Source organism: Macadamia integrifolia, chromosome 12 (assembly GCF_013358625.1).
Source record: "Macadamia integrifolia cultivar HAES 741 chromosome 12, SCU_Mint_v3, whole genome shotgun sequence".
NCBI classification, from domain to species: Eukaryota; Viridiplantae; Streptophyta; class Magnoliopsida; order Proteales; family Proteaceae; genus Macadamia; species Macadamia integrifolia.
Window position 1 is genome coordinate 3,856,870 of NC_056568.1, and position 27,167 is coordinate 3,884,036.

At 37.5% G+C, this 27,167-nt stretch overlaps 3 protein-coding genes across 3 annotated transcripts; 1 reads left to right on the forward strand and 2 right to left on the reverse strand.

Annotated features, from left to right (window-relative positions):
* The first annotated feature begins 2,138 nt into the window (after positions 1-2,138).
* LOC122057526 (probable membrane-associated kinase regulator 4) lies at positions 2,139-3,785 on the forward strand. The gene has a single exon (XM_042619652.1). The coding sequence runs from the start codon at positions 2,362-2,364 to the stop codon at positions 3,499-3,501; it is 1,140 nt and encodes a 379-aa protein (XP_042475586.1). The 5' UTR covers positions 2,139-2,361; the 3' UTR covers positions 3,502-3,785.
* Positions 3,786-9,103: 5,318 nt separating this feature from the next.
* On the reverse strand, positions 9,104-14,402 carry LOC122057158 (cilia- and flagella-associated protein 298-like). Its single transcript, XM_042619170.1, has 6 exons — positions 14,125-14,402; positions 13,975-14,042; positions 13,740-13,884; positions 9,851-9,957; positions 9,726-9,773; positions 9,104-9,548 (listed from the first exon to the last, which is right to left on the reverse strand). Exons 1-5 carry the CDS (start codon positions 14,315-14,317, stop codon positions 9,732-9,734), a joined length of 555 nt encoding a protein of 184 aa, XP_042475104.1. The 5' UTR covers positions 14,318-14,402; the 3' UTR covers positions 9,104-9,548; positions 9,726-9,731.
* Positions 14,403-16,341: 1,939 nt separating this feature from the next.
* On the reverse strand, positions 16,342-21,064 carry LOC122057053 (ankyrin repeat-containing protein At5g02620-like). The gene is made up of 5 exons (XM_042619044.1): positions 20,958-21,064; positions 20,607-20,763; positions 20,074-20,481; positions 19,563-19,972; positions 16,342-17,491 (listed from the first exon to the last, which is right to left on the reverse strand). Exons 3-5 carry the CDS (start codon positions 20,387-20,389, stop codon positions 16,598-16,600), a joined length of 1,620 nt encoding a protein of 539 aa, XP_042474978.1. The 5' UTR covers positions 20,390-20,481; positions 20,607-20,763; positions 20,958-21,064; the 3' UTR covers positions 16,342-16,597.
* Between the last annotated feature and the right edge of the window lie 6,103 nt (positions 21,065-27,167).

Sequence of the window (27,167 nt, forward strand, 5' to 3'; positions counted from 1 at the left end):
TCTAGCATCTTTTGTTCAAGATTTCAAAAATCAGAAACTTCAGTTCTATTCTTCTAAGATCCTCACATAAAATTATCTATGTTTGGTTCTTAGGGGAAAGTTTTCGAGGGTTCACCCACCATCCTACGATCTTAGGTATGAGATTCAGATACCCATCCTACCATTCTGTTACTCATCCCCATGCGAGTGATAAACACCTGCTGTGGGTAAAGGAAAACTCGATCTTTTTTTTCTTATATTAAAAACCCATCTTTTTTCCAAGTTCTGATTTCTTTTCTGTTTCTCACTCCTAGTCGTTTGTTACACTATTTTGGCCGACCAACTGACAGAGTTTTCTGTTAAAATAAATCAATCATCAAGTTAGGCGGGCCACCATTAAACTTACCAACCAAGGAACTTGTACTCCTCCACCCCCACTCTCACTTCAGTAAATGTTGATGAACACCACAAAGGGCACAGGGATATAAAACAAATAATTAGGGGATCTGAATCCGGTCCAGTTGATTTTGATTCGGATCGGTTAATTAGCAATTAGAATCAGCCGGGAATTAGTTAAAATCGGTTAGATTCTGCCTGAACCCTAAAAACCCAGATTGAAACAACGAGAATCGTGAATGGATTCAGATGATTCTGATTCTGATTGAAATTGATTGATCCAATTTTTAAATCCAATGTTGCACAAAAGCATTAAAGATTGTGTATTTACCTTTTTTTTAGGATGGTGGGGGTGTCGAGTGATTTTTCTCTATAATGAGTGCAGTGGTGCAGTGAGCATTAGATGATTGAGAGCATCTGGGCATGCACCTCGAGGTCCACTCGGCCATCCGATGCTCATTGCACCACTACACTCACAGCAGGTTCTCATACGTCTCTTTTGCCAGCACATGTAATCCACTAAATTTTATTACTGCGATTACCTACAATACTGTTATCACTCTTTCTCTCTCTCTCTCTCTCTCTCTCTCCTCCTACTTAAATGCCTTTTATTTATTTTCTCTATTTAAATTATTATTTCTTATTTTAATTAATTGATTCCAACAATATTTATACTAAAACCCCAAGTCCAAAATACCCTTTTGATAACTGTATAGATGGAGAAATCGTGGTGATCCATTCATCATAGGTTTCGTATGAATGGAAAAGGATATTAAAAAGGTATTTTGGAATTGTACTAAAACCCTATGGAGATTTGTGAACCCTAAGATGATGGGTGAACCGTCCTCTATGGGTGAAGAAAAATTATTCCTAATCTTTTTTTTGATAGGAAGAGATTGAGAGAGAGAGGCGGAGAGAAAATGAACTCATGGAAAAAAAAGAAAGAGAGAGATAAGGGAGTCGACTATTTTGTAGGACTAAAATAAACCTATTTTGTAGGATTAATAATAAACGAATGTTAAATTATAATTAAAAAAATAAAAAAGATTGATAAACCGTGAGGTGAGAGAAGGGATATGAGAAAAGAGAATAAGAGAGAAAATAGGAAGAGATAAGTAGTAGGTCAAAAATTAGAAGAGATAATGAGTGAATTACACACGTCCATCTCTTAGTTGTCTGAGAATCGAAACTTAGGTTCTCGTACAAAGACCTGATCCGACTCGTTTTTGTAGGGGGTTACATTATTTCCAGGTAAATATCACTTTAAAAAAGAATAAATTTAGATAAAATCTAAACCCTAAACCCTAAAAAAAAAGTTTTTATTTTTTCTTTTATGTGCATTTTACTTGGAAACAAATGGAGCACAGAGAAGAAAAAATGGCGGGGGAGAATGGATCAATGTATCACCTTAGACAAGATTGGCTGGTGCCTGGTTAACCCCATTTTCTGCCAATTGGCAGTTTAGTCAGATCACATATGGCAATATATATATATATATATATATATTTATAGCAATCTCTCTCTCTTTCTGGCAACTACCATAACAACATCGAAAATCATATCCCAACTTAATGGGTCTCTATCTCTCACACACATAAATAACATCAGCCTGAGCCTGATAAAAAAAAATAAATAAATATTGAAATTGACAGATTCAGAATTTTGGCTTCCAAATTGACCACACTATACCCCTTACCTCCTTGCCCAGACTCCAGAGAACTCTTCCCCTTTTCTTTAAATTTTCTGCTTGATAACTGGAAATTCAAACCTGTACAATCCCCACTTCCTCCCCCACCCCACACCCACTTTGGTTTTTACTCCCTTTTAAAATTTTCTAATTTGGCACCATTCACACTTTAAAGGATGCTCTGCCTTCCTCATCCAGCACATATAGCTGATAGCTCTGCTTCCCATAATCATCTCCACAGAAAGAGAGAAAAAGAGAGAAGAGATAGTAATCACCAGCAGCTCAGTTGATCAGAAAAGATGGCCATTAGCTTTTCATGTGAACATGCAGATGAAGAAGAAGACTACATAGACATGGAAGTGAGTTCCTCTACCACATTCTTGTACTACTCCATCAACTCTCCTCCTCAGCACAGAGAGTTTGAGTTCCAAATGTCATCAGCCTCTCTTGAAAGGGAAACCTCCACCTCCCCAGCTGATGAGCTCTTCTATAAAGGGAAGCTCCTTCCACTTCACCTCCCTCCACGTCTCCAAATGGTGGAAAAGCTTCTCCACTACCACCACTCCAACTCTTCTACAGAGGATAGAGCAGAGCCTTCAGAAGAAAACTATTCCACTCCCTTCACTACCACCCCCATTGCAACTTCCTATAGTAATACCCCCTTTGAATCCTGCAACATTTCTCCCTCTGAGTCTTGCAGGGTCAGCGGAGAACTGAACCTAGATGAGTACTTCTTCGAATGCCCATCTGGAACTGGTGGTTTCATTGGTGACCAGCCAAAGAAGTCTTGGTCCAAGAAGCTCAAATTGATCAGACAATCTTCACTGGGTCTCAAGTTGAAAGCTTCCAGAGCTTATATCAAGTCTCTGTTCAGTAAATCTGGATGTTCAGATGAGCTCTCTGCAGAGTCTGCCAAGAATGGAGACAAAACAACCATTTCCAAAGCTAAGGAGTTCTCAAACAAGTATGTGAAGGTGACAAGGAAGAACCCATTTGGCCAAATTCAAAGGGGGAGGTACCAAATGGCATCATCGTCTTCTATCAGGAGAGATACCCTCACTGAGAAAGAGAAGAAGATGGAGAATGGTGGTAATGGTGGCGGCCATAGAAGGTCCTTCTCGGGGGCCATTAAACGTCACTCAACAACCAAATACTCTTCGTCTTCGTCATTTTCGTCGGGCTCTTCTTCTTCTTCTTCTTCGTCTTCATCTTTATGGAGTAATCCAAGTGGGTTTTATGACTTGCAGTTTCTTAAGAGGAGCAGTAGTGCAAATTCAGAGATTGAGTGCTCAATTCAGGGAGCGATTGCTCACTGTAAACAGTCGCAGCAGTTATCTAGTTCGAGAAAGGAATTAAGTGAAGCTGGGTTTTGTTCATTCTCTGCTTCAAGGATTGTAGCTTGTGACGATCAAGAAAGGCCAGGACTCTGTAGGGGATGATTCTGATGATGATGATCTAAAATTAAAAGAAAAATAAAATTGAAATTGAAGAACCCCAGCAGGAATTCAGGAGAGGAAGGAAGAAATGTTTCTTTTTTTTTTCCCCCTTTTCTTCCCTTTTTGGTGGGAGTGTAGCTCTTTCTGAACTTTTCATGGCGAGTTTGCTTGTCTATGTGTTTTGATTCAGTGCAAAGGCCACCATGTTGGGTAGTTCATCTAGATGTGAAAAGTACCCAAAGATTTGATCTTTGAAATAAAATATCGAAGAATTCCCCTTGTTTAAATGATTCTTCACCTCTCTCTCTCTCTCCTTCCTTCCTGTAAAATTTGCAGGAGTCATTTTTTATTGATGGTTAAGGAAGACAAAATGAAAACTCCATAAAGCACATCTGCAAATTGTCAGGTAAGGTCATTTTCTAAGCTTTTTCTTTTTTCACTTCGCTCCAACCCAGGTTTCAGAACTCCATCTTCAATAATGGAAGGCTCCTAAATTTTCATTTTTTTCACTTCTTATAGTCAGTAGTAGTCACCCTCTCAATAATGCAAACCTTTTCAGGGAAGTTACCATCACTGTGAATAGCTTGATGGGTATTGTGAAAAGTGAATAGAAGAAGGGAAGCTTTTGCCAGTGGCAGTCCGACAACCCCTCCTTAGTACTGAGTACTGGGTTTACTCTTCATGTCATATCCCCTGCCTCACTTGAAAATTGGAAGAGCTCATGACATTTGCTTTCGCTGACCATCATTTCTTTTGATAAGAGGTCTCTTTTCTTCTTCTATTCTTTTATACTATCCTACTGAGGGCGTCAGTAGGGCCAAAGGCCACCTACTTCTACATACACCTATCTAATCACTGGCACATGCATTCAACAATATTCGATTCTACAATCTCCTCCCTTGGGACGGCTTCGAGCAAAACTGCCACCACTAGGCTAAGCTAGTATTCGTGGTCTATTCTCTTCTCAAAATGTGACAAAACTAGAAAAACAACAAAACGTTTTGGGTTTCTACTTTTCTTTGGTTCAGGAGGAAAGAAGCCAAGTGTTACTCTTCCAGTTCATCGGCGAGGCATTTCTTCCATTCCAGAACGGCCACTGTTTCAAAAACCAGAATTGGATTGATTGAATTACTGGGTTCAAAGGCTACTAGACTAGGCAAGAACCACTGAGGTGGCTAGACAAGGGACTCAATAGGCCAGTAAACCACACGTATTGCATTACTATAAGTACTACTACTAGTGTTTGTTTAAGAAGGTGGAAGCCCTGGTGGGGGTAGGAGAGTCGACTTAGGCAATTTTCCCTAGACTTATACGTTAGGACCTAACTGTCTAGCTGTCTACCACTGAACTAGAAACTCATCTCCAATAGAGAGAAAGATAGATTAAACTTATGCAAATGATAAACATCACTAGGTTTAGTTTATGAAATAAACACACATTCATAACGATTGTTGAAAGAAAAAAATAGAAGAAAAGCCATTTGTCTGCATCTGCCCATTAAGAACAACAGAAAGACAAACATGATATATTAACAGTGTTGGATTCTTCTTATTTTTATATTTTGGAAAAGAACCATTTAAAAAGGCAATAAGAAGTAAGATTCCTTGGGTTGATGATAGAAAACTAAGAATAGAAGAAAAGGAAATCTTCAAGTGCTAGAGTGACGCCAACCAGCCTTTCAGGAAGCTTAATTTCAATTTTCCCTTTATTTATGATTTTTGATGAGGTGGGGTTACCAAAGCCCTAAATTAAGTGAACATTGTCAGCCAATATTTTGACAGGATTAGATCCAAAGAAAAGCAGCTAATTCATCATCTGTTTAAACTTTTTGCTGGGCACTGTGTGGACTTGGCCTGTTGGCCACTGGGGAGTGTTGGTATGTAAACCAGGGTTTGGGTGGTTAATAATTAATTAAGGGTTTCCTACGAGCCAACGTGGAGAGAGAATCTGTGTACCACATCAATGGTGGTGTGGAGAACAGTATCATGACATCCATATGGGTCCACATGGTTAGAACAAAAGCCATAAAATCATTAAAAAAAAAAACTCCACATAGAGAGGAAAATTGTTCTATAAGGCCATACCTTTGAAGTGGAGAGATGAGAAAGAAATGTGAGAGGAAGTATATTTCAACAGTCACCAATTTTTACAATCCATATGTAGATATTCCAATCCATATATGTGGATATATGCAGATATTCTGCCACCCCACCACCCTTACCCAGAAAAAAAAAAAAAATTGCAAATAAATGGGTGCATGGTTGCCCATTCTTGCTTAGCTAGGTTATATGTTTTGGATGTTAATTTGTTAACTTGTCATGGGTAACCTTGTAATTGAATTTTAATTGGATTTGTGTAGTATAGTGAATTGTTTTTTTTTTCTGGGGTAGAAGTGTAGTATAGTTTAATGTAGCATACTACATGACTACATGACTACATTTCGAGGAATTAAGAGTTTCAGTTAGGTTTTACCCAAGAATAAAAAAAAAGTGTTAGTCTCTCAGTGAACACAAACAATTTTTACCGGGATTCTCTTATTGACCCTATGTGAGGTGTGAAATAATTTGTAATTTTACTTTTTTATCCTTGTAATAAAATACATTTTTTCTTTCAACAAGTGAAAATACTTTCATTACACATGCATACTCAAAAAAATGTGAAATACAATGACAACTTTTCATAATGAATAATGATAAATTATTTTCAAATTATTTTTCAAAACCCCTTTTTACCCCAAACTTAAAGAACTTACAAAAATAAGAAAGGAAACAATCAAAAGGTTTCAAGGTCTAAATACACCTATAAAGGTGTCATTTAGACTTTTCCTTTTTAAACTTCCAATGGGTTTAATATGGAAAATCTTTACTAGACTATTTATAATTTAGCAAAAGGTTTTGCAAACAGCTCTTATTCGCATGATTTGTCGTTTAAGCGTTCATATAGAGAGGGACGGCTTCTAATACCACTTTTTTTACCAACTAGACAAAACACATGCCCTGTACATACATCATTGTGTGCAAAAACCAGACCTTTATAGGTTTATAAAGTTAGGATACAAAGAAAGAAAAAAAAAAATGGAGAAAATAACAGTACACTTTGTTTTCTTTCTACAAAAACTTTCAAAGGATTTGGTTTCATGAATTTACACCTCGAATCTTTGGCTTTTATAGCACTCTATTTTTTTATTTATTTTGTTTTTTTGTTTTGTTTTGTTTTTTGTTTTTTTTAATAAGATAAAAAAAAATGATAAATAAACTATAATTACTTATAAAAATAGAAATTTTTTAACACCAGTGACTACCTCAGCTGAGAGATTCTAAACTGTTGCCTTTCCTATCCCACTTATGAGCAATCAAAAGATCATTTCTATGTTTCTTACCTAGACAGACAAACTCAAAACATTTCATAAGTTGTTGCAATATCTCTTTCTTCCTCATTCTGATTTTGGTTTTCGTATCATGGATGTTGGTTCGTGCTCTATGGCTCAAAATTTGGATTTGTGAAGCGTGAGCCCTGGGCGCCGTGGCCCAAGGGCCTCTGCGCGGACAGGCCGCCGCCCCCGCCCCAGCTCTTCCGGACCCGGAGGACAAGGAAAAAAATAATGCGCTCAGGCCAGTTGTAAACCGGGCTCTGCGCAAACTCCTCTGGCGCTACTGTGCCGTTTATTTGCGACTATCAGTATATCAGAACACTCTATTCCCCCTACAGGCCTACACCCATTAAGCTTGTAACAAATATGACACCACAAACCACCAAAAAAAAGAAAAAAAAATAAAGTTTTTCTTAACCATAGTGGAAAAATAAAAAACCCCTTACCATAGACATCTAAACCCTCTAATTAAACCAAATTCCAATCATAAGATCACATCATCCATTACCTACAAAAACTGCATATACTGTTTTCTTACTTTCAATAGCTCATTTCACAACCAAAAACTGATTTAATAAAATTCTTACACAAAATGACAGTACCCTTATTTTATAGGTGGACTGCATCACTGCATGATGGTACAGTGTGTGGGCTACAATGCTCAAAAAGTTTCAAAATCAACTGCATTGCCATCTGAAGCCAGAAACTAGTGCATGGATAGGAGCCACTCAAATTCTCTTATTTTGGGCCCAATTGCTTATAATTGGAGCTGGAAGACTGGAACACTGGAATGGAAACCATTGGCTGCAATTCTTTGTCTGACTCCATTCCCAATGAAAATTCAACTCACTCTGATACAGACAAGGCCTAAAAGACACACAGCCGCACAACAATTTTACACCATTTGAAAAGCAAACTTACTTGAGGCCAGGCAGGTATTGATAGCAGTAATTGAACCAATCAGCAAGTGATTGTGAAACTTTCATAGTACCACTTGACAAGCTTGACCATTCCTGCTTGTGATTATATGTCGATGCAAATCACTTATTGGTAGCAATGGCAGTATCACTATGTTGCAAATCCTCTCAGAATTTGAAGTTCCTTCTTACCCAAAAAAAAATTCAAGTTTCTTAGACATACAGGTCCAATAAATGGGTTCTGAATTCCTATGTGGCACCTAGGAAAGCCCTGATATCTACCACATGAGAGATCCATCAGGTGAAGCTAAATCTATGGGCAACTAGGGTAAACAAAAATGTATTTGCAGGTAAGGCCAGATCCTCTACTCAAATGTACAATTTCAGCTAAAAAATTTATGAAGTTCACACTGGACAAAAGATGACATTGACAATACTATAAAAAATTATTTAAAATAGGGTGAAAAAAAATTTCTTCTGGGTCTCTCTCTCTCCTTCTCACTTGAAGTGATCTCGCTGCCCTCCTATGTATGAAACTATTATGCCACACCTTATTGGTGCACTCCTCTATAATGCTTACTCAGAACTCTTTTCCTTTAGATATAAAATTTTTGAATAGTAGTTGTAAACAATATGAAGTCGAAAATAGTTTCGTAAAAATACATGGAGGGGTGTCTGATTAAATTTAGTTCTAAACAAGACGAGCAGCAAATCCAAACTATACCCCCCCCCTCCCTATTTATCCAAACACTGGAATAACCACATCACCATACCACATGGCAAGATAAGGTGGGCCATGGACTAAGGCCTTCTTAATGCTGTTTAAGGATCTTTTCTTTCCAAAGTCTAAAACCAAACAGTAATTTTTATTTTTTTTATGAGAATCCAAACAATAGTGATGAAGCTTAGAACACAATAAACCCAAACAGATAATACGACCATTGCTTGAACCAATCAGGAAGTGGAGCACAGAGCATGTGGATAAGGTCAGAGGTGCAAAACATCCCTATCATTATCCCATGGATATTTTCGGATGATCAAACATTTTTCTACATGGAACCTGCCACTGAAAACACTTTATTCCCAATACATCCCTTCGGTTAAGTTATTTACATATTTATTTTTGCTGGCAATGTCCTCTGGTTAAGTGGCTATTTCTGAAATGGGAAAAGGACAAAGGAAGAAACACACTTCGCATCTCACTGCTTTGTTCTGTTCACTTTTCCTCAACTGTCCTCATGCCGCCCTAAGAATGTAGCAGTTTGAAGCCACAAATAAGCTCCATTCTCTTGATTTCCAATAACCCCAAAACAGTGACTCCTTGCAACTCCTTTTACCAGTTCATTTTATATCCTTGTAACTGTGCTCTTAAGTTTAGGGGACCATCCATATAAGCAGTATTCCCACAACATATTACATATGAAGGTACCACAAGATATAATATTTTACTTCTCTAATATCATCAGAAAGAAGTCGACATGGAATAAAATGACTTTTACCTCACCAACACCAATCACACATTCAGTATTTCCTATCCTTACTCTTCTTGCTGCAGCTTATCCTATCAGAGGAGAGAGAAGAAAGAAAAGGAAAGATGAGAGAGATGGTGTGAGGCATGCCGTATAAATGAAGAACAAACTGGTGTGTACTTATAGGGCATGTTCATGAGTAACTGCCAAGAGATTGTGCAACTCTAATTGAGTGGTTTCACTCTTTCGGTTGACCCGTCTTCATGGCTCTTTTTTGTTCTTGGAATCTTTTTCCTGACCACTCGGTAGAAAGAACAAATTCAGACAGAGGAATTCAAGGCAGTCAATAGAGATTATTTGAATTTGAATGCGTACAGGACACTGACATGCAGCCAAAATTGCACAGATAATAAGATCAAGTATGCAAAGAACCTCAAAGGCTCCAGCACATCAGAAACAATTATTACTTACAAAGCATCATGGAGAGCTCAAGCAAGATGGCTGCAATCTAAGCATGATCTGCCATCAATAGGTTTAGGAGATTAGTACGCCTCCCTGGAGGATGAAGGGCTTTGACCTAGTGGAAACACAGTTACCTTAGTTTTGTCATTGTCGCCAACATAATCACATAACCGTTTACTATTCATGAGCTCCTTCCCCGCCCATAAAAGCTGTGTGGTATCTTCTTGCAGAAGTTCTGAGTCTGGAAATTCAACAAATCTGAGTTTTATTCACAAATTAAATTGCAGACAAATGACTTAACAAAAATAAATAAATATATATTTGTCTAAGGTGGTGAATATTGAAGAGAGGGTAATTCCTCCAAGTGATTATTTTAAGTATATGGCCTCAATCATAAGTAAAGGAGGTGATATAGAGGATGATGTTGATCAAAGAATAAATAGATTGGTTGAAGTCGAGCGGTCCAGAGTGTTGTGTTATTGGCATATTCCTTTAAAGCTCAAAGGGAAATTTTATAGGACTGCCATACGATCGGTTATGGTGTATGGTGCAGACTGTTGGGCAGTTAAAAAGCGTTATATAGATAAACTGCGTGTAGCAGAGATGATGTTGAGATGGCTGTGTGGCAAAAGTAGGAAGGGCAAAGTAAAGAATGACCACATTAGAGCTGAGGTGGGTGAAGCTCCGATACATGACAAGCTACGAGAAATTCATTTGAGGTGACATGGTCATGTTCAATGGAGGCCTTCGGATGCTCCAGTCTGGAGGAGTGATTTGATTCCAATTGAAAGATCTAAATGAGCCAGGGGCAGGCCTAAAATAAACATAAGAGAGGTCGTGAGGAAAGACATGCATAGCCTAGGGCTTCTACTACGTATGACTTCGGATAGAGCTGATTGGAGGGCAAGGATCCATGTAACCAAACCATTTAATTACGATAAGGCTTTGTTGTTGTTGTTGTTGTTGAAAGCACACCCAAACAAACAAATTTTTTGTTCCATCTAACCTTTTAACTCAAAAACAAGGTGAAAGTACCATGCAAAAATTAACTAGGTAAGAAAGGGAATAAAAATTGTTCAAAAAAAAAGGATTACTTTCCCAGTTAGTCAAGAAATTAGTAAGTCAGTTCATTATACTTTGTCAATTGCTTTCTCTTGCCTTTTCTGGTAACAATATGGGGGGCCATATACTGAATGAGGCATGAGTAGGTTTGGTTAATTGGAAAGGGGCAAGAGAACATTCTGAAAGTCAAGCAAAAGAAGTGTCGGGGAACTTTCTATTTTATCGGTCATTTCAAAACAATAACAACTTTGTGTAGTCAAAACAAGGAGCAACAAAAATTCAGAGAAAATGGTTGGGCATGAATCAACCTTTCAAGCTGTCTGGATAAAGTATTCTCCTCGCTGCATAATTCAGCCTTTCAAGCTGACAAGGATCAGGTGGAGATTTTTCTATTACCAACCATGATAGAGTGCTTAGAGCAATCGGTTGATTTCCAAAGCTTCCCGAGTGGATCTTTTGAAAGCTGAAAAATTATCCATTCTTTTTTAGTTGTTATTTCATTATTCTTTTAACTTTTTTCCCAATTGGGATACAGAGTATCCTTAAACACCAACTGATTTCTCTAACCAATTATTCTCACTGATTTCCTTTTAGTTCATATAACCCAATTTCTCTGTTCAAAATTACATGTCTTATTTTTAATTCCTATTTTTTGTCCCTACTTAAATATTTTGTCCTATAAACCTTACCTCAACATCCCTTAATCCTTTACTTCCAAAGAAAGTTACCCGTACCTTCAAAGTTCCTAAAAACCTATTTTCTCTGTTCAAATTGAATATCTTTCAATTCCTATTCTGTGCTAACTACTTAAATATTTTTCCCTATAAACCTTACCTCAACTTTCTCTTAATCCTTTAGTTCAAAAGATTAGGCTTACCCATGGTTGTCCTTCATCATGATGTTTCCACATAACTTAGAACAAACTCTTGATAGAGTAACACAGATAGATGCCAAACCATCTTGGCTGTATATTTATTTATTTAGCTTTGATTGAAAAAAAAAAAATTAAATAAAATCAACAGTTCGAGAATCCAGAAAACCAAGGGTCTAGGAGGGGATAATGAAGTATTGCAGAGGGAGCTCACATAACAAAAACTACTTTGGTTAATATTTCCACCACAAGAACAAGATGTTCAAACTTCAAATTAGTCACAAACACAAACTTCTTTAACAATGCAGAATGTTTACATGGGTTTTCTCCAGAAACCTAATTAAATGCGTTACTAGAACTCAAGGTCTTTAAGGCCCCGTTTGTTTGACGGATAAAAAGGGGTGGGAAACTTGTGAAGTGGGTCCCACATATTATGGGTTGGGTTGACAAGGAAAGGAAATAATGAAATATGTAATTTTTAGTGGGGTCCACCTCTATGGGAAAGAGAGGAAAAGGAAATGGGGTAGAATTCTATGGGAAAGAGAGAAAATAGGAGGAGAGAGATGGACACAAAACAAATTTTCCATGAAGTCCTACCAATTTTGGTAGGACTTTGGAAGTGAATAGGGTGGGAAAAGTTAACTCCCACATCAGCAGACAGCAATTATTGCATTAAATGACCTTGTCTGATAAGTTTCCCACCCCAGCAAACAAACAACTACAGGTTTTCGTATTTTGAAGAAAAGTTCCTCATTCTCCCATTCTTTTTTTCCTTTTCCTCTTTTCTCCATAAAAAAAAAAATGGGCCTAAGTGCTAATGAATTGGGAGTACATTCTGGTTCAAGGGTCATTCGAATGAAATTCATATAAAATAGGAGATACCATAAATGCCCATGAAATTGGAATAATAGAAGTAGACAAGAATTAGGCAGATAAAAAAAAAAAAAAATGGTACAAATGTACTAGGAAAGAAGGTTGATTAAACTTTAGATGTTAATAACTTTAGCTTTCTTTCTCTCGTCATATTTCCTCCAAACTCGATGAACTTAATGACATGTCAGCAAGAAAAGGTCATCAGCCAAGTTGAAACTTATGCCAACCATCAAGGTTTTAGAATGGGAGGACAAAAGAAAGGAAGAAGAAAAGAAACTAATTCCTCCAACAAACAAACATAAACAAGAGTATACTCCATAATCCTTTCATTTGATAGGTAAATGTGAAATTGAAAAGTAAAATCAGAGAATGCACTATATACAAGAGTATTGCAGAACCTTGAGGAAAGAACAACATTCCCCACAACTATAGCTCGCAAAATAAAGAAAGGCTAATTGTTGTCATGATGATACCCTACCGTTGCTACCGTTTTCCATTTGCATTATATATTGTAAAAATATACTACTCTTAAAGTAATTTACCTCATTCTACAAAAGCATTTAGTTAAAATCAAACGAAAAACCCATTCAAAAAATCAAAATATTTGCTTAAATTAGGGTTTCATTGCATGTATAAGAATTGACCGGTCTAACAAAAAAAATTAAAATTGTGAAGGGCCTTTTCCACAAATCACAGAGCACTCTAGTACTAGCATTATTAAGGAGTACAACTCAAGCGAAGAGCCACATACACCATTGTTTGGCACCTGGTAGCTGGCACTGTTTCACTAAGGTGTGTGCTTTTGTGCACCTTTGTTTTCCTTTTATGTGCCTTCAATTCTATTTGTTTGATCAGCATAGCCTTGAGGTTCCATTACCTGAGCAGGACCACTCCAAAATTTAGCAAATTGGTTAGGCTGTAGCACTTTGCTTTGTTAACTTATTGCAATACTAACGTACTAGTTGCCAATATCTGTAATTTAATGTAGTATGGTAATCATGTAATTTTCCGATCATTTCATGCTGTCTTTTTCATTTATGCTTATTATATATTATCATCTCAGGTACTTGGAAGCCTTTCCATCCAAACATGGTAATAAGCACCACATAGGAAACAAACATAAAAGGGTCTAACCAGGAGGGGATGTGAAGGTGCTTGACAGTGCTTCATATTGTAGTTGAGAAATAAAGAATAGAGTGTGGGTTTTGAGTTTCGACCTGTACAGGAACCGGAGTGTCGCTGATGCAATTGGGTTAAATCGGACAAACCCACTGCTTTGTTAACCGTGACTTGCTTTTCTATTGTCTGAATGTGGTCTCTCAAGATATGAGGTGATAAAATTCTACCATGGAGAACCTGGTCCTGAGAATAACATGCATAATTTTTCAGAGCGCGAAGAGTTATTTCAAATAAATAATCTAAGGGAACCGTAAGGTTAAGAGAAAGTTAAACCTTTGATGCATAGGCTTTGGCTTCTGATAAAGCTCTCATTAAAGGAACAGCTTCATTCGAATCAATCCCTGAAAGAATATGGGCAAATTTACTACTTGCAGATGGAGAAGAATGTTAATTAAGAAAGGAATAACATCGGACTGGAGTGACCTTTGCCGTCACCAAGTTGAATAAGCCCTGATTCAAGAGCTAGGGCAAGGCGATTGATCTTGATTTGAAGATTGGAGATTTCGATTACTGCTCTGGCAATCTCTTTGATCCTTGTGGTGCTAGGGCAATCATAGAGGAACTGCAACTCTTCCTCATCCTCCTTGTGCTTCGACTTCACCTGAATCCGGACCATTTTTGTCCGATTCTTCCGTTTGGCCCAGCTTCCTATTGAGTTATGCTCTCGCTCCTTCTCTTCTCACCAAAGAGACGAGACCGAGTTGCGAACAAAGGTATAACTCGGGGCTGGGCTCAAGCGGTTCGGGTTGAACTAGACCAACCAAAGTTTCTATGTGGTTCATGCCTACCTGGCCGAACCACAGCTCATCAGACATCACATCACACACACTCTCTCTCTCTCTCTCTCTCTCTCTCTCTCTCTCTCTTGTTTCTATGAGCAGATTCTGATCTTCTCCAACGTAGCATCAGGCAACTGGACGGATTCAGACACACAACCTAACACATAAGCCCACACCTCAGGTCCTCTGAGTCATCAGATGTACGGTGGACATCTCAAATGTTGGAGAGGAATTGAGTCCTCTATGTAGGGGTGTCAATTTTGAGCCTACACCGGTAGGCCCAACCGAGGTCGACATATTTATGATCAAACTTTGACTGACTTGATCTGGCCCGACACGTTTATTAAACGAACGTTCAAGGTACATGTAGCCAGCCCGTCGGGCATCCAACCAAATCGACACATTTATACGCCCAATTTGAACCGAGTTGTTATAGCCCGACTTAGCCCGGCCCCCTTTAATACTACATAAAATTCTTATTTTACCACCACTAGTAAGAAACAAATTAAGTTTTCTTACCCTTTGCTTTGTAATAGGATTTAATTTAACTAAGCTTTATTTTGTAAGTTCTAAATGTCATAATCTTTTCTTTTTCTTTGTAAGAACAACCATAATCTCATATTATTTCTCTTTTTTATTAAAGATTTGCCTCACATATTTCTAGGCATTCAACACACTTAAGAAAATAATTTTAGGGTAGGCACGTTTAAAACCCGTTTAGAACCCGTATAAACTTAAATAGGTTCGTAGCCCGATTAAGACCCGGTTAAAGCCCGACACTGACCGGCCTGATTATAAACCTTTCCATGCCCCCCAAACCTAGGCCTGTTTACGTAAATGGGCGTTCATGGTGCAAGACTTCTAAGTGGTCAAGCCCGATTAAGCCCGACCGGTTGACACCCCTTCCTCTATGAACTCATCAGTTGGATTGTAAGAATTAAAATTGAATCCGTTTGAATCTAACGGTGTTGAGTGATTTGGTTTTCTGTTAATCTATCTGATTTTGATTCAGTTCAAGAAATGAAAAATAGAAATCAGAATCGAATTGGTTCCAATATCCCAACATAAAATCATTTTAATAAATAGTTCCGATTAAACAATTTTATTGGTTTAATTTTGATTCTATTTGTTGATTCGAGTTTTCAATTTGGGGACTAATTGGGAATGGACCTATTTTTGTTGAGGCTGAACCATGACATTCAAGCCAAAATTGTGACTTAAGAAATAAAAAACAGATTAAATTAATTTACATAATGTAAATCCACTACAAAACCAACAATTTATTAAATAAATGGTTTAATTTTTAAAACCAAAACCGAACGTCCAATTTACGCGGTTTTATTCGGTTCCTGTTCGTAGCTGACAAATTGGCCGATTTGGATCAGGATCGGTCAAATCCAATTCCGGCCAATCCATGCTAAGTTTTTTGGGTTCAGGCCAAATCCCACCGATTTCCAACCAATTTTGAACGATTCCAGCTGAACAGTAATCAGCTGGACCCTATTACGAATCCGGGTTCCGAGTTTAATAACCCAGTCATCAATGTTATCATGGAGGCATGTTATCATGGAGGCATGTTATTCAGGACCTCATTAAGGAGCCATGGGTTGGTTTTTATCCCCAGGAACCCAAATTTCACCTGGGCATTGTAATTCTGGGTTCTTAGCCAGGACCAGAAGGGCTTGGTTGGTTGCTTGAGATATCAATTCTCCTGGGTTCCTTCTGAAGTAATTGAATAGATTATCCACACCACAGTGATCAATGAGTAAGATTCTTTGCAGGGAAAGATGCCATCCACCATGGATATAAGATCTCAAGAGGTTGATAATACGACAACATAACTTGCTACCAAAAGAAAAGATGTTGAAACTTGAAACTGATATATTGATGGACCAAAATTTCTAATTCTTTTACAGTATTTTAGTTTCCAGAATATGATACCGTGAGTGATGAACTGGCTTTCGCTACAATGCAGCAGGAAGTGAGAAACTATACTTACAAGTTACATCCAGAAATAGATGCCCAAGAGAAACATAAACTAGGTAAGAGGTCCAAGAAGAGAACCTGAGACGCCAGATAGGAGAAAAAAAATACCCTGGCATGCCGACCAGCGGAACTCAGAGTGCATACATCTTCTTATACTCACTGTTCAGAATCTCTGGATCTGATAACACTGACACGGACCACGACCGCGACCTGCTGCTCAATGATGACCTCCTAACGTTCCTCAAATTTGAGGCATGAATCCGGTCCATCACTACCAAATAACACATGGTACCCAGTGTTGCTGCCATGATTATTGTCCCTACTATAGTCACCACGATTGCCAACCACCTCTCACGTGTGCCGACCACAACATATCCCAATGCTGAGAATGCCACAGACACTAGAACACAAGCCAACCACATCAGCTTGTTAATAATTGCCATCATTTGTTTCTTGGCTTTGCTCTCTATTACTACAACTGAAGTTTGTACCACCACAACAGCAAGGGATATGAAGAGAGCAATGGAATCCAAGACGAAGAAAATCACGAAAGGTGCTTTATTAGCAATCTTTGCTGCCCCAAGGGAGCTCTTGGGAGGTATGTTTTTAGGGTCATCAACATACTGGCCAGGGACAGTGAAAATGGCGGCAAAAGCTACAGTTGCAATGAGGACAGCAACAACTGTCGTGGAGTTGATTGCATTGTTGAGCCCCTCAGTGTGCATCTTGTTGAGCCGATGGGCAATCCCCTTCACATGTTTCCTTGTGTTACGGGTTTGCTCTAGCTGGTAGTGGACCTCATGCTTTATGTCACTCACAGTCTGTTTCAGTTCTCGAGCTGTGCTTGTCTGCGGTGGCTTGATGTCCCTGGCATTCTGGACACCGTGCTCCTGTAGGATCACCATCAATTCGGAGTTTCCCATATTCTCATTTCTCATTTTCTCAGCAGTGTCTAGGGCTGTTTCCCCTGATCTATTGACAGCATTTTTCTCGGTGATGTTGTGGTCTAGTAGCTTCTTTACAATCTGCAGAAATAGAGTGTTATATAAGTAGTCCTCTTCCAAGTAAGTGTAAGACATCTGTTTCCACCATATTTCAGGAAATCAAACAATGATGTGTCAATCAAAAGAACCAAACCAAATAATCGAATTAAACCATAAATTTTTCCAAGAGAAACAGACATTCAAATGATCAAAATTTTAAAAGCATATAACAATAACAATTCAGCCTTATCCCAACCAAATGGGGTTGGCTACATGGATCCGTGCAAAGAAAAAAAAGAATAGAAAAAATAAGAGGGAAGAAAAGGGAGAGGAACCCAACAACACAAGTCAAAAAAATCCCACCTAAATGGGGTCGGCTACATGGATCCTTGGCCTCCAATCAGCTCTAGTCAAGGTCATACCTGGGACAAGACCTAAACTATGCATGTTTTTCCTCACCACTTGGCCTAAAATGACCCAGGCTTAGTCACAATCAATGGGCTTTAGCCTCTTAGTCATGATTAATAAAATAGAACTTCAAACTCCTTCAACTGACTCAACCAAGTCAGTCAACCACATCTCTGTTTTCCCATTCTTCTTCAATCAATTGGCTTTAGCCTCTAAATATCAGTAATTTCTAGATCTGATCTGGTTTCTGTCAAGTAATACATGTACAGGACCATATATAGCTTATATCTGATTTATTCAATTTTTTATTTTATTAAATTAGGTCATATATTGTTATTTTATTTCTGTAATTCAGGCCATAGATTCACAGGCTTTCATTTCAATTACGTAGAGAACTTTTATAATCCTCATCTCACCTAATCTAAACGCCAGATGTTAATGAATTAAATCTCAAGGACTGATGTTAGATGCTGCTGACTTGTGCTCCTCAGGATTGGATTAGCAAAACTTTGTCTAAAATAGGCTATTCAGTAGAAAGAATCAGAATATTGTCTTAATCCAGACTAATAAAGACATTGCATGAATTCATCAGCCAAGCTTTAAAACAACCATGGCACGAACATGCTGAGATAAAACAACAGTTCCATAATTCCAGTAACTTGGGCACCATCTCTGGAAAATCTCACAAGCAACCTTATTGGAGTTCACATTTTATCACACATCCACTCCATTCAACTGCAAGCAATAAATTGTCGTACTCATACATAATAATTGAAAAAAAAAGGAGGAGGGGGGGGAGAGAGAGGAGCATTGTGACTATGCCTGGGTCCATAGATGGATTATCAAATCTATAGCAACTGAAAGATGAACAGTATTGAAAATAGTAACCTAATTGCAGAATCAAACTGAGAACTTGAGACAATAAAAAATTAAAATGCAATGCAACTTGACAATGACGTAAATTGACGATAGTACAATGCAGTGTGTAGCCAAAAATATCTAGACTCAGATGAAGTGCTGGGAAATCTAGACAGGAATGCCAGATTTAGATAAAACCATAGATGTGCTGTTTGCAGTCCTAAGTTTTTCTCAGGTACTGATTCCTGTATCTTCTTTAGTATATTAATATACTAAGTTGAGCAGAAGGTATTGTGTAAACAAGCTTTTCATCAAAATCTCGATCTAGTGAAGTGAAAGAATGTATTTGGTTTGTATACAAATTGACTTTGGAATTCAATAGACTTCATCTATCCTTGATATCCAGAAATTAAGGGACAGATGAACCACTTCATTTTACAGAAACACAAAAAGAAAGAAAACAAAACAATGATTTCTTGATAGACATCTGATCCATGTAAGTGTCAAGATTGCAAGCATTGAATATAGATGCTGACTTCTCTTCCTGAATCAACCAAACAATATAATCCCAAGGATGGCACATAATATTTCTTGAGGGACAGGAAGCTACTCTATCAAAAGGCCTTTTTGGTGGCATAAGAGCAATCAAACTAGACTGTAATGAGGCAAACCATGAAGGAGAACAGTAATGATCAAAGCAAAACTAACAGTAGATTCATCATCACTGTCATAACCATCATCTATTCCAAAAATTTATTTCCTTCTATTGTTTCTCAGAGTCTCGATACTAAACAATCTCCAATCTTATACAGGAAGAAAAGTAATCCAAGGTAGACAAGCAATTCACCTGAGTCCGACCCTTCCTGCAAGCTATATGCAAAGCTGTGTTGCCCTTGGTATCGACCATATTGATCAAAGAAGGGTCTGAGTTGATAAGCTCCTCCACCAACTCAATCTTCTGTCCTTTCACAGCCATGTGGAGAGCTGTCTGCCCCTTCTTATCATTCCTCGCAGCCATACCAGGTTCCTTGCTTAGAAGGGCCTTCACAACCTCCAAATGCCCATTCCTCGCCGCAGAATGAATGGTGGTTTTCCCATTACTTCTCGCTATGGCGGCCAAGCCGCTACCTTGCTCCAAGAGGAAATTTACAACCTCAATGTGACCTTGTGTCGCCGCCGTATGCAAAGCTGTGGTATTCGAGAGATCAACTGTCATAGATAGCTCTGGTAGGGCTTTCAGAAGCACCTTCATCACCTCTGTTATGAGTCCAAACACAATTTAATTAATCCTGAGGGGTAGAAAGAAAGAAAGAAAAGAAGAAGAAGAAAAAACAGAGAGAATTGAATGGAGACTGTACCTAGGTCACCTTGCTTGGCTGCGATGTGAAAGGCATCAAAGCCATTCCTGGCTTTGATGCTTGCAGAAACAATATCATAGTACTTGATCATCTCTTCCACCACAGAAACATAACCGTTTTCAGCAGCAACGTAAAGGGCTGTTTCTCCCGATTGATTCTGTTTCAACAACAGTTCTTTCAGCTCTTCCTCTGATGTCCCCGTAAGGATTTCCACGACCACAGGTAGGTTTCCAGCTCTTGCCGCCGAATGCAGAGGAGTGTCGTCACGTTTCCCAGTCAACTGTTTCTTCATCTTCTTCCCATGAGGCGACTCCATCGGATCAATTTGCAGAAGAAATACTTACCTTCTGCTAATTCAGAGACTTCTAGACGAGAATCTCTTCTAGAATGATGTTTAAAAGTAGATTACTGATTCAAAAACGGAAAAATTAAGAAAAAAATTGGCATCTGGGATTCTGGGTTCCCTCCTTGAGATTATATATAATTCCAAAAATATAGAACAGAAAAGAAGAAGAAGTTGGGTTAATATTGACCTGGGCTACTGAAGAACAGGTTTCTTAGTATCATCCTCACTTCCTGAATCAGCAGAACCATGTGAAGCTCATGAAAGATCAACAGGTTCTTTAGAGGAGGAGATCAACCCGATTGTAAGAAATCCAACTTTAGAGGAAAAAGCAGCAAAATGGAAGACTACAGAGAGAGAAACACCACCCACAGAGGAGATGAAAGGTCAGTTCCTAACTATATGTAAAAGTACATATTGTTCTTAAACTGCGCGAAAGACACTGTAATTTTTATGTAGAAAAGAAGAGATGGCGTATTGGTTGAGACAAGAAGTGAAGTGGATTAAAGATGGAAGAGTTGAGAGAGAATAAAAACCACACCTGTAGAGTAAAGACTGGCCGTTGACTGGAGGAACGTGGATCAGCTGGTCACTGCCTTACCCAAGTGCTGCGTCAATGTCCACCGACCTTGCGTGGGAATTTTATTTTTTTGGGAAAAGATTGCCGCGGGGGAATGGTGCGTTATTCTCTCTCTCTCTCTCTCTCTCTCTCTCTCTCTCTATAGCACCGATAAAGCCTAGGGGTGTCAATCGGTCGGTTCAGCTCGGTTTTGGTCTGACTTGAGTCAGTTTCAATGTGAAAAAACTGAAATCAAAATCCAACTAATAAGAAAATTTCGATTTTGGTTTGGTTTCAGTTTCGATGCAATTTGATTTCAGTTTATCTTCGATTTCTTAAATCGATTTGTAACCGGGTTGGTTTTGATTTTTTGTCCAGTTTGGATTCGACTTTCCACACAAATGTATACAAAACTATGCAAATTTTGATTTTTTTTAATGAATTTTCCAATGTTTTGGTTTCTTACCAGTTTGGTTTCAGTTTCGGTCAGGGTTTTGAGCCAGTTTCGGTTTGGTTTCGGGTTCATCCGGTTTCTGGTGCTGTTCGGTTTGGTTTTGGGGTTGCAATACTCCAAACTGAACCGAAGAATAAGGCTTCGGTTCAGTTTGGTCCGTGTTGTTATCGGTTTGGTCTGACCGGTTTTACCGGTTCGGTTTAGGAATTGACACCCCTAGATAAAGGTAATGAGAACCCACCGGCTAGGAGTGAAATTGGGCCGATTTAGGCTGGGTTTCTTAAAACCTTAAACCGGCCCTAGATCCTCAAAATTTAACCCAAGCCTAACCCAACTCTATCGAGTTTATACCAATCCAACTCAGCCCTAATTGACCCCTTTTATGATCGAGTTGGGTTGGGCCGGACTAAGTTGGGTTGGCCTTGGCTTTCTATAATGATTGGATTAATCTTGATTGACCTGTTTTTACCATTCATATCTAATACATTAAAAAAAATTATAGAAAATGAAATACCAATAGGAGCCCTAAATTATATTATAAATTTCAGGTTGGGCTGGGTTGAAGCTTCAACCCAATCCCAAGCCAACCTAGATCTAGGATTGAGTTTTTTCAATGCTAATTACTCATTCACAGGGACAAAAAACTTGGCCCGAACCCTATTTAGGCTCAAGGCAAGCGGGGGCAAGTTTGGGTTGTCAGGGTCAGACTTTCACTCCTAAGCACGACTAGGAGAAGATCCACGTCTCCATGGTATATATCGATACTTGGTCAATCTTGGTTCGAGTATTGATATTGAATTGGTAAAATATATTGGAACTTTGTCAATCCTAAATTGGGTATCGAATTGTAAAATCATAGAAGAAGTCGATTTTTTTTTTTTTTTTTAAATGAAAGCTGAGGGTAAAACTGAAAGATATGGATCAATATCGACTAATACCATCTTTGATACCGGTATCTCAATCCCTGCTTCATCTAATTCACTTTGATCTACATAACGGGCTTACCCGGTGCATATTACTTCCATCATTGTGGGTTTTGATGAGGCCATAAAGGTCATAATGTATGCAATTTTGGTTTGCTATTCATTTTGATATTCATGGATGAAGGTGGGGAAGAAAAGGTTCTCTGAGTGTGAAAGTAGTTTGATTTTTTTCTTTTTTTTTTTAAGTGCGAAAAGTAGTTTGATTGTCAGATCCTGATTTGCTAGTATCTATTGATTATATCTATGTGCTATGAAAAGACCTATGTCGCTGATCTGATTGCAATACCTAATACCATGCTCTCTCTCTCTCTCTCTCTCTCTCCACATAAAATGACTTTTATGTCTTTATATGAATGAAACCATCACTTTATTAATATGCTCCTCTTTGCCACCGGCCCCTCTCTCTCTCTCTCAATTGAAATGATTTCGCTGCTGTTCCATCTATAAAATTATTCCACCCTATTATAAAAAATAAAAAAAATAAAACAAAATTCACTCCATGCTCTTCCTCACGGAAAATAATCCTCTGTTTTTTTTATCCCTGTTTTTCCTTGTTTTGCTACCTGCAGAACGCGACACGTGGACAACTTTAAGACCAACGCACTGGATGTAATAATCATCACCCAATCTTGACCATTGGTCTCCTTATTGTCCACGTGTCGCGTTCTGTAGGTAACAAAACAAGGAAAAACATGGATGGAAAAAACAGAGGATTTTGATCCCTTCCTCACTTCCTCATAGCCGTTTGCTTGAAAAATGCTCTCCCGAAATGATTTTATAGTGGGAGTCTTGCGTCTTGCCAAGAAAAGAATGTCTCGACTCATTTCTTCATTTTTATAAAGAAATTTAAATTAGGGTGAGAATCTGACAAAAAAAGAATGTCTCCACTCATCCCTCCACTAGTAAAAAGAATAATCAAATAAATAGTCTATGTTTTATCATAATAAAAAATCAATTTTCGATGTAATCAATATATCTTTTGGGGAAAAAAATTTATCCAGAAGCACCCAGAGAATCACTTCCCTGTTTTATTTTGCCAAAAATATCCTTATACTTTCATCAAATTATAATTCAAATGCCACTCTCAGATTGGTTTGTTTCATTACATTGATACGCATCCCTAATTCTTGGGGAGACTTTTTCACTTAAATCGTAGATGCATAGATAAAGAATCAAACTTGAAATTGTGCATTTATCCACATAATCTTCAATTCACCTTAACCATTGAGCAACCCACATATAGGTTGAAGTTTAATAATTAACCGTTTAATAACTTTACTTATACTTCCCCATGTTGAGGTTTGAAATGTTCCAAGAGACAATTTTAATAATTATTGCATAAAGTCTTAATCTCAACCATGAAAACGGCCCAAACTTCAAACTCCAAACCGCTAAACTGACATGTCAACCTTAATTCTGGATTATTATGATTTAAAATTCAATGGGTTTGGAACTTTAGATATGGAAATATTTTTGTCCCCCTTGATTGACGGAGTGAAATATTTAACTTATGATCTTTTACTTTTTTTTTTAAGTTAATAATAATTATTAAGAGAATCCCATCACTGAGATGCCATGTGACTCCCCCAAGGCCCAAACACAACTGTCGAAATCATCCTCTTCACCATCTAGGATTATCATTTGGGCATCAATACCCACGGGTGAGATTCTCTCTACATAGGTGAAGGAAAATTCCAACCTTTATAGTTCATTTATAAGATTGAGTTTTTCTTCACACATGATTAAAGGAGAATTCCTTCATCGTAGGCATAGTTTTAAGTATAGAGATTGAATCAGCTATGATCAATATTGTCCTGATAGTGTTAGAAAAAGGGAGGGAAAAAAACACCTACAACAATATCTTTAGGGGCAAAAGTGTTCGTTATAGTGGATCCATACAGATGTTAGTATTGATTTCGATGGTGACTGATATCAGTTTTTTTTTTTTTTGGTAGGAAAAAAAAACCATTGATTAAGGGCCTTGAATAGTGGTAAAGACATTGGGGAACGATGAGGGGCATTATCAACTTCGTACATTATGAATTGCCCCAGATGGTTATGACGAATTGGGGATTGTGTAGATGAGCATATGGTTCCAAATTCAACTCCCTATCTGTACATCTACAATTTAAGTAGAGATCGTGGTGATGGATTATTGTGTTAGTCTCCCTGAAAATTAATCGAAGTGCGCGTAAGCTGACCCGGATATCTGGATTAATAAAAAAAAAAAAATCCTTCATCTCTTGGGTTGAGTAAAACTTTTTAACTGTTTTATAAACTTTTATTTTAGTTGTTGAACAAACCCTCACCGAATCACTTTTTGAGTTTGTGACAAGAGAGACAGTCTGTCCAATTAAAAAAAAAAAATGATTAGAAAAAGGCCAACTAGTCCTATCGAATCTGACTGTTAACAGAATCTCACTTGTTTGTAATTTGCAATCGGATATTTATTATTAGACAATAAAATTTTCCACTTTATTTAAACACTGAAAACCTAATATGAATTTGCATAATACAAATTCCTCTCCCTTTTTCCTATGAATGATACCTCTAATCAACAAGTAGAAGTATAAACTCTAAAAACCATCCTTTTATATAGTGCTAGCATCTCTCTCCACCCTTTTTCATGATGTTAACATCTCTCTCTCTCTTTGTATGTGGGTACAATTTGTTCTAATTAAAGTGATTTTTTTTTAAATAATTAAAGTGATTAACTAATAAGTTGTAATCTTCTTTTAATCACTCTTCTTTTATTTCTAAAAGTTCTTTAAGTGAAGAACCAGTACCAAAAAAGAAAAAAGGATTGTTAGAAAATGATTCGTCATTAAGTTATTCTCAAGAGTTGTCATTTTTTTACATGTTTTTTTAGTACTAGTGTAAAACAATAAGATTTTACTCTAAATTAAACAAAAAAAAGTATGTGCTAATCTAAGAAGGAAAATTTGTAAGATTATAATTTGTTTCACTGACTTCGATTAAAAGTTTTAACAATAATTTTTCTGAGTTTGTGAAAAAGAATTATAACATAAATTTTTACTCTTTGGTATAACACGTTTCTTCTTTTAGTGGGATTAAAATCCTATCATTTTATATGTGCAGACAATCAGAGAAAATGAAGCTCTAATGAACAAATGTATATCTGCATTTGGCAAGTATCAATAAATTATTATTGGCTTGCATTGTTAAATAATAACAACCGAACATGTTCAAACATAAAAATTCCTTATATTATGTCATTGAACAATTTAAGAGATAAAAGGAGACCCATAACCAAAGTTCAAAACATAAAATCAAAGATTCAATCGGTCCCAAAAACCCTAGAACCAATTCACAAATCTGAAAATTTTCCAATTCTAGGGTTTTGAATGAAAAATTGATCATGTCAAATAGACCAGAATCAAAATCAATTCGATTGATGTGATTCTGATTTTTGAAACATTTAAAAACACTCCTATGGTCAGCAAATGATTGGTGTGGCCCACTCATTGAATGGTAAACATGAAAAAGTCCTAATCAAAAGCCAAAATTGCCGTAGCATCAGTCAAAAGACTCAAAACCAGTTTGCTCATTTGGTCCACTCTTATCTGGAAAGAAAAAAAAAAAAAAAATTGCATACACAATTTTTGTGTGAACTTGATAACCCTGCAGCTGATAAGTATGAATCTATCGGCTGAAGTGTTGACCGTGTTACAGAGTCAAAAAACAAAAGATGATTATTGTCAGGTTGTGTGGTCCCTACATCAACATGGGTCAAATGAGAGGATACTTAAGAGCCATCTAATAAGGATGAGATTTTCCGTTAAACAAGTGGTGAAACTGTTATTTTTCACTTTTTATGTCTGGGTAGGAGTTCCAAGCAGTCTGAGAGCCTAAAAAAAACATGATAAAAAGAAATTGAAAAATTCGAATAAAATTGGATCAAAATTGACTCTCTTCTTACTGGGCTGCCTTTGATTTGAATCAGCCAGACCTAAAAATTGGCTAAACCCAATTAAAATTGAACCTAACCAACCGATGGACAGAGTAGTAAACTTAAACTACGGTCCAACCACCACCTCCTGATGGGGCCTAGGTAGGGGTGTCAATGGTTCGGTTTGGCCCAGTTTTGGTCTAAGTTAAATCGATTTCGATGTGGGAATGGTGAAATCAAAACCGAACCAATAAGGATATTTCGGTTTCAGTTTTACTTCGGTTTCTTGTATTGATTTGTAATCGGGTTGGTTTCAATTTTTTGATTGATTTGGGTCTGATTTTTCATACAAAACTATACAAATTTTGATTTTTTTGGTGATTTTGGGCTGTTTTCGGTTTCGGTCTGATTTTTTAATCGATTTCAGTTTGGTTTCAGGTTCAATTGGTTTCTGGTGCAGTTTGGTTTGTTAAGGGGGCTACAATATGCCAAACTGAAATTGGCCCAATAAGGCTTCGATTCGATTTGGTCTGGGTTCAATCAGCTCGATCTGGGGCGATTTTACCGGTTCGATTTAAGTATTGACACCCCTAGGCCTAGGCAAGGAGAATAATGAATACCTATCCGACCAGCTTATTAGACACTAGTAGGCCCAATGGCTATCTATTCCTATAAATACTCTCCCATTTATACAAGTGTACAATATGGTTCAATCCAACAACCTCCTCCTTTGAGTGCCAATTTTTTAGACTAAAGCTGACATCACTAGGATAAGCTAGTATTGATCAAATATAATCATACTTAAAGAGTAAATAAGAAAAATTTTGTGAAAATGGTAGGCCCAT

Excerpts from the sequence above, each read along its gene's own strand:
- LOC122057053 (XM_042619044.1), bottom strand. The coding sequence starts at position 20,389 with ATGGAGTCGCCTCATGGGAAGAAGATGAAGAAACAGTTGACTGGGAAA. Across the intron at positions 19,973-20,073 it reads AGCCAAGCAAGGTGACCTAG|AGGTGATGAAGGTGCTTCTG; the intron begins GTACAGTCTCCA and ends GACTCATAACAG. Across the intron at positions 17,492-19,562 it reads GCAGGAAGGGTCGGACTCAG|ATTGTAAAGAAGCTACTAGA; the intron begins GTGAATTGCTTG and ends CTATTTCTGCAG.
- LOC122057526 (XM_042619652.1), top strand. The coding sequence starts at position 2,362 with ATGGCCATTAGCTTTTCATGTGAACATGCAGATGAAGAAGAAGACTAC.
- LOC122057158 (XM_042619170.1), bottom strand. The coding sequence starts at position 14,317 with ATGGTCCGGATTCAGGTGAAGTCGAAGCACAAGGAGGATGAGGAAGAG. Across the intron at positions 14,043-14,124 it reads TCAACTTGGTGACGGCAAAG|GGATTGATTCGAATGAAGCT; the intron begins GTCACTCCAGTC and ends ATATTCTTTCAG. Across the intron at positions 9,774-9,850 it reads GCGACAATGACAAAACTAAG|ATCATGCTTAGATTGCAGCC; the intron begins GTAACTGTGTTT and ends TATTGATGGCAG.